Here is a 7,489-nt window from a genome sequence, read left to right as displayed (position 1 = left end):
GGGGTGAATCAATCCAGTTTGGGTTGGTCCCACCCCTTCTTTGCTCCCTCCACCTATTTCCTGCATTGCTCTTTTTCTTTGTAAACAGATACAGGCTTTCAGGGGGTGGGAGAGCAGTGTTAAAATTTTAAAAGTAAAACACACGAATCTTGAATGTTTAGTTTAATGAATTTTTACACATGTATACATGCACATAACCACCACCTTGATCAAAACGTGGAACATTTTGAGCACCTTAAAAGGCCCCCTTTTATTTCCTCCTAACAATGGGGACTTTTTTTTTTAAGACACAGTGTCTGCTGGGCCTCGTGGCTCATACCTGTAATCCTAGCACTTTGGGAGGCCGAGGTAGGGGGATCACTTGAGCCCAGGAGTTCGAGACCAGCCTGGGAAACATGGCAAAACCCCATCTCTACCAAAAATACAAAAAATTAGCTGGGCTTGGTGGTGCACACCTGTAGTCTCAGCTACCTGGTAGGCTGAGGTGGGAGGGGGAGGATCACTTGAGCCTAGGAGGTTGAGGCCGCAGAGAACAGTGATCACACCACTGCACTCCAGCCTGGGCAACAGAACAAGACCCTGTCTCAAAAGAGAGAGAGAGAGAGAAAGAGAGAGAGAGAGAGAGAGAAGCTCACTGCAGCCTCCAACTCCCGGGCTTAAGCAATCCTGCCACTTCAGCCTCCTGAGTAGCTAGGACTACAGGTATGCACCATACCTGGCTATTTCAGAAGGGGGAATTTTTAACCTAGAATTTTTGAAGCATTCTATTCCAGGGGATTCTACTCTCATGTCTCTAACAAACATACTCAGTGGCATAACAATTTCTCTCATGAATTATTTTTAAAAGTAAACATGGAAACAAAAAATCTAAATGATATTTAGATAAATAAATGCAATCATTAAAATCATGCTTTTGAAGAACATTTAATAACACTGGGAAATGTTCATAATCTAACATTAAATAAAAGGCAAGACAAAAAAATTCTTGCAGAATCTCAGTTTCGAAATTGTACATATGTGCAAGGAAAAATAACTGAAGAAAATATAACAAAAGAGTAGCTTGGTAAACTTTGGATGGTAGCATACGGGGTGAATTTTATTTCCTTCTTTATAATTATGTTTATATTTTGAAATTCTTAATAATAAGAATGTGTTACTTTTCTAATCAAGAAAAAAATTTCTTCTTTTCATTTATTTGTTTTCTAGAGACAGGGTCTTGCTCTGTTGACCAAGCTGGAGTAGACTAGGCTGGAGTGCAATGGCAGGATCAAGGCTCACTGCAGCCTGTAACTCCTGGGCGATCTTCATACCTCTGCCTCCGGAGTAGCTGGGACTACAGGCAAGTGCCACTATGCCTGGCTAATTAAAAAAAAAAAAATTGTAGAGACGGACTCTGGCTATATTGCCCACAGTGGTTTTGAACTCCTGGCCACAAGCAATCCTCCCATCTTGTCCTCCCAAAGTGTTGAGATTATAGGTGTCAGCTGCGGTGTCCAGCTGAAACTCCTCTTTTTAAATATGGGTACAGCCTAAAAGACTAACTTTAGGGAAATAGTTTTCTAAATTATGACAACTTCTTTCATTGCATATTATGCAATCTAAAAATAGCACTTAGAAGACTGCAATAACTTGAGGAATTGCTTATGACACAGAAAATGTACAGTATGTTTTCAAACCAAATTAGGTTGTATATAACTAGGTTGAGGGGAAGGGGAACAAAAAGTAACTATTAACAGTGGTTGAAAATTATAAAACATGCACATTGAAACAATTTTTTTTAATTTAAAAGGGGCTGTTTATAAAAAGTTTTAAAAGTAGCTCTGTGTTTTAAGACCCATATTCTACTTGCTGCGATCGGGATAGTTTTTTTTTTCCACTTTGAGGTTCTTTTTTTTTTTTTTAAGGGGCAGGAATATCATTTTGCATCAGGCTCTGCAAAAAAAAAAAAAAAAAAAAGGGGGGGTGGTGGGTGGGTAGGGTAGAAACCAGGATGTTGGGGAAAATTATTTCAATGTGTTGAGTCTGAAGCTTTTTGGAAAGCAATGTAGATGTGATCTTGTTTGCTCTGAATCGAATTCCACAGAAACCGTTGTGCCGAATACTGTAAATCCTTAACTTTCATAAACGCCGGCACCGAACTCACGCAAAACTACCCAAGTGCCAAGGACCATTTCTGGGAAGCTCATTCCATGACACCTTCGCATTTTTCCAAATAAAAGGCTTCCCTTCAGATCTAATTATTTCTCCTCTACAGGGCTGCGGGAGGGGGAGGGTATGTGAGACTAGGGCAATAGATTAAAATTGAAAGTCCTTTCTCGCAGCTTCATTTTCGCCCCCACATTGTCCCAAATGCTTAGAACCCTCCTCGTCAGAATGGGAACGGTGCCCCCGCTTGTCCTAAAAGACAAAGACCAGGTCCGTGAACTTGACCCAGGCTCCCACGCTTCTTTTCCTCGAAGGTCAGACAAAGGCAGAAGGGTTGGCTGGATTCTTTCCCGGGCGGCGAAGGCCTGGGGATCGAAAGTTGAGGAGGAGAAGACCGCAAACCCCTTTGGTTCAAGCAAGCTCTGTGGCAGGTAAAAGGCAAATTGGTGGGGGCAGGTAGGACAGGGAGAGCATTATCTGGCTAACTCCCGCAGGCCTCTTCCGATTTGTCGGCGGGGACCTGCCTCCCTGCGGTGTCTCTGGCCCCAAATACGGAGGCCAGGAGCTTTTCGTTGCCTCGCCCGATTTGGTTTCTCGTTAGCCGGTGTCGCTGAGCCGCGGGGGGCTCCCGGCTGGAAAGGAAGCCCTGCGCTCGCAGCGCCCCACGCCAGACGGGGTGGCCCCTGCGCCTCCCCGCGCGCCGGCGCGCCCTGTTCGCTTTCGACTGGATGTTACTGAGCCAGGGAGAGACCCGGAGATCGAGTGTTTGATCTTCCCTTGCCCCAGGATCCTGAATTCTTTAAACACACGCGCACGCGCGCGCGCACACACACACACACACGCAGCACTACTACCGTCTGAGCAGGCCGCTCCTCGCAGCCTCCGCAGTCGGCGGGTCGCCTGGAAAGACGCGCGGGTTTCCCGGGTCGGACGGCTCTCCAGGCCGCTATTTCCTCCGCCACCGAGTAGGGAGACTCCCCATTTGAGAAGTTTAAGTTTCCAGGTCCTGGGAAGGCAGCTGGGAAATCCGCGGGGCTCGGCAGCCGCCCTGGTAGCAGCCCGGGATCGGATAGCGCGGCGGGCGACAGCCCCCAGGATAACCACGCCGAGCGAGGAGCGCTTGTAAAACCGAGCGGCGACGGCCTCGTTACGACCAACTCGAACATTCTCTAATAATTCATCGGCCTTAGCTAGTATTCGTTTGTGTACGCATTTGTTTATCCTGATTATTAAAATAAATTAAGGATTGGACTGCCTAGAATAAGGTAAACGAACATAAAATGCCAAGGAGGAAAAGAGAAAAAGTTACACCATGTCGATCCTGACCAAAACATTGGCCTGACTTGCCGGATGGCCTCAAGAATCCGGCTTTTAGCTGCAGACCCGGCGGATGTTCCCTGGAAGGCAAGGATTGGAAGCTCTTTGATAAAGCCGCGCGGGCTTAGAAGGGAGAGGCCCGGTTTCTCGCGTTCCGGGTCGCTCCACAGCCCCCTCCGCCCTTCTCCTCCACCCCTCCGCGTCTCGGCCTGGCTCCGGAGGGGTGAAGGAATGTTTATAGCCTGACTCAAGTTCAATGACAAAACCCTGCCTGGAATGGGAGGTGCGGCGAGCTTCAACCATCAACCTGACAAAGGCTGGGCGCAGGTCTCGGGCGGGGGCGACGGGCTGGGCCCACCTAGAGTTGGGGAGCTGAGGGCCCACAGGATGGGTACGGACCCCGCAGACCAAGAGCTGCCTCTCTGCCCTCCGCCTGGGGTCTGCGGAGTTTGGCGAGTAGTGCGGGTGCGTGCCCGCCTGGATGGGGGTAAGGCGATCAGCCTCTGAGTGGGCAAGGGGACGTCTGATTACTGCCCAGGTTCGCCTGGGGGTCCAGGACCCTATGAGATGCCCCTGCTCTCTGCCTGGCCAGCTCTAGCTCACCCGGAGCGAGGATCCACACCGTCCTTCTACCCACCGCGACCTGCATTTTCTGGCCTCCTCCTCTGAGTTTTTTCCACATCTTCCCTCCCGAATTTGATATTCCAAGCATCTTCTCCAGGGAAGACTCCCAGAAGCCATGCTTGTGTGTGTGTGTGTGTGTGTGTGTGTGTGTGTGTGTGTGTGTATCTTTCTCATTCTCTGTTCGCCGTCCTGTTCCCCATTTGTTCTGATTGTAGTCATTTGGTCATGGAATAAAATCCTCTGGCCTCAAGTCACATATGGGGAAGCTGCAGACCCAAGATTTACCAGCATAGGAGTCAGTCCTGGTGGGAAGGGAGAGCATATTTCCATCTCTTTCCTCCTGTCTTCCACCCCTAGTGGAAGATTTTGCATACTCAATTAATGAGTAGTTGGTTGACAAAAATGTCCACATGTGTTTAATCACCTGTTTGCATATATGCAGATCTGTCCGGTGCCTGAGGAGGGGCTGGGCTGAGGGGCTAGGGCGTTTGGGTGCACCTGTGTGATCTCAGCTGGGTGACTCCGGATGGAAGCAGGTGCTTGTTAGTGTCTGAAGGGCCTTATGGGGAGAGGCATGTTGACAATGGAGGAGTCCCTGGGCTTTCTATTTTATCAGTTGGTGGTAGAGGTTAAGCGCTCCTGCTTTGGGACCCAGATCAAGTAACTTACCCTCTTAGTTTCAATTTCTTTAGGTTATAAAGTGCTCACTCAATTGTGGGTTTTGTCATTATGGGAGGGGGAACTGGCAGGGAAGGAGCCAGCTGTGGGGAGAAGAGAGTTAGGTGAGTCCTGAGTGTTTTTGTGGATTACTGTGCCCACCCCAAGACCAATGACTTGGCAATATCAGTGGCTGGCTGAAGATGTGAGCATTTGGCCCCCAGCCTGCTTCAGTACTGGACCCAGAGCCCCTGTGCACACACATGCCTGCTGTGGCATTGATCCCACACTTCACAAGGCAGAGCTTCTGAGAGGGTGCAGGAAAGGGAATAAGGAAGCCAGGGGCCCAGAGAAAAAGGTGCAATTATTATTATTATTATTATTATTTGTCATAGAGTCTCACTCTGTCACATAGGCTGGAGTGTAATGGCATAATCTCAGCTCACTGCAACCTCCACCTCCCAGGTTCGAGCAATTCTTGTGCTTCAGCCTCTTGAGTAGCTGGAATTACAGGTGTGAGCTACCATGCCCAGCTAATTGTTGTATTTTTAGTAGAGAGAGGTTTCGCTATGTTGGCCAGGCTGATCTCAAACTCTTGGCCTCAAGTTATCTGCCCACTTCAGCCTCCCAAAGTGCTGGGATTACAGCCATGAGCCACTATGCCTGGCCCGTTTTTATTTTTTTAAGGCCCAGAGATTTTGCCTTAAGGATGAGTTAGTAAAAAACAACAACAACAACAACAACCATTGTTATAATCACAGTTAACTTTCACCCAGTTTCCTTTTTTTAAAAAACTTTTATTATATAAATAGAGACGGGGTCTTGCTACTTGCCCAGGCTGGTCTGGAACTCCTGTGCTCAAGGAATCTGCCTGCCTCGGCCTCCCGAAATTCCGGAATTACAGGCTGAGCCACGACGCCTGGCCTCGCCCAGTTTTCAAAGTAGATGTTTTGTAAAATATTGTAATTTTAAATAATAATAACATTAACAATATTAATTTTGCTTATGCCAGGACTCCATCCCATTGGAGACAAACATTAAGTCTTATGGCGGACCTTACAGCGGGTGCTAGTTCCCACTCCCAAGCCTCTCCCCCGCCTAGGCCCTGCAGGTCCCGCGTGCTGCGAAACATTTTCTTTGTCCCTTTCTGCCCAGGGCGGCTGCCGGTCTCCCCAGGAACCGCGAGTAGGTGCTCCCGCCAGGTGGTATCTGTGAAAGCCTGCTGCTCACCCTTCCCTTGTTTCCCAAAACTTCTGAAGCCTCCCAAATTCCTGGGAAACCCCCTCCCAGGGCCTCCTGAAGCAGCTACCATACTGAGCGATCCGTCGGTAACGCACTTGGCCCACCGATCAGTTAGTTTACCTTATTAGAGAGAAAAGCACTCTTGGAGGTAGTAAGATGTGCCGGTCCTTGATCTGAGAAACGGGCGCACAACATCGCTGTTCTCTCTGCAAAGGTGGGGACCAGAATCCAGCTTGCCTGAGCTTGCAAGCAGGCATCGGCCTAAAGGTTTCAGCCTCCCAGTGGCGCTCTGTTTGCACACCTTAGGCTAGGAGAGGAAGGACGGGAGCACAGCACTAAGTGCCCCCCTCCCTGTAGAGTCTGGGGCGGGGCTCAGTGAGAGGGCCTGCGGTTGGTGGCTCCCTACCTCATAGCTGCAAGTCGGGGCGAAAGCTGGAGTGTCTCCTCCCAGCAGCCTCCTCGCCTCCCCGCAAACCTCCGAATCTCCCTGGACCCCCTGGTTTCTGTGGCCCTTCCTCCCCTGATTGGCTTCCTCCCTCTTTCCCAAGGCCAGAGAAGTCCTCTCTTCCCCTCACCTTCCTCCCTCTTCCCATAAAACGTTTAGGAAAATGGGGGCGGGGGTGGTGGAGACCACCAGCCTGGAACTTCAAGTTCAATGGCAAAGTCCCTGACCCTCCCCCCAGGCTGGGCGCCAGCATTATTCTAGGGGAGATTAAACTCTTTTGCTGCCCCTGTGCCCCTCCCAGTTCGGGGGCAGTTTAGGGGAGGAGAGAAGGTAATGGTGGAATTCTTTCCTTCACTCTCCCCCACCACTTCGTCCCCTCCCCCTCATCCCCTCCACACAGAACTAACTGGTAGGGAGAGAGGAAGAAAGGCTGGCATCGGTTCCCCATTGGATGTTTTAAATCTGTCTCAGGCCCAGGCCAGCGCCTGGGGGGAGGGGCGGGGTGTCCTGCTTTTGGGCGAGAGGCCCAGGGCCGCTCCAGAGCTTTCTCCCCTCTTCCCTGGAGAGTGACTGTTCGGGAGGGTGAGAATGGTATAAATTTCAAAAACAACGAAACCTTCTTTTGCCCCCTCCGCAGCAGTCGCCTCCTGGCTTTATTGCAAGTTTACGGTAACGAGTTCATCTATTTAATTCGCGATTGCAGCTTGGGGGTTTCTATTAGACAGGACGCGGTGTAGCTAGGGGGCACAGGGTCTCCCCTGAAGGAAACCCAATTAGAGTGCAGCACTTAGAACCTTCAATACAACTTTAATGAAGGGGAGGAGGGGAGCTGCAGGGAAGAGAAGTTTGCTCTAGGTTGGGGAAGGAAAGCTGGAGCTGCTCCCGAGAACTGGGGGTCCTGGATGAGGCTTTTTCCTGCTTCGAGGGCTTTCCAGCTTCCGGCCCGGGAACTACTATTTGGAGTAGGGATCGCCTGCAGGGAAGGCGGGGCGGATTCTCGGCTGGCGGCGGCCTCTCAGGGTCCCCAGAAGCCTCGCCAGCCGGAGTAAAACCCGAAAG

The 7,489-nt window shown here is 50.2% G+C and overlaps 1 protein-coding gene across 1 annotated transcript; it reads right to left on the bottom strand.

Moving 5' to 3' along the window:
* Window positions 1–5,601: 5,601 nt before the first annotated feature.
* Window positions 5,602–6,180, bottom strand: PRAC1 (PRAC1 small nuclear protein). The gene is given in 2 exon segments (XM_003780103.4): window positions 5,602–5,695; window positions 6,092–6,180. Coding segments are annotated over 2 exon segments (183 nt in total).
* Between the last annotated feature and the right edge of the window lie 1,309 nt (window positions 6,181–7,489).

Source organism: Pongo abelii, chromosome 19, assembly GCF_028885655.2.
Source record: "Pongo abelii isolate AG06213 chromosome 19, NHGRI_mPonAbe1-v2.0_pri, whole genome shotgun sequence".
NCBI classification, from domain to species: Eukaryota; Metazoa; Chordata; class Mammalia; order Primates; family Hominidae; genus Pongo; species Pongo abelii.
The sequence above is the reverse complement of the archived record's forward strand: the minus strand, read 5'-3'. Positions and strand labels throughout refer to the sequence as shown.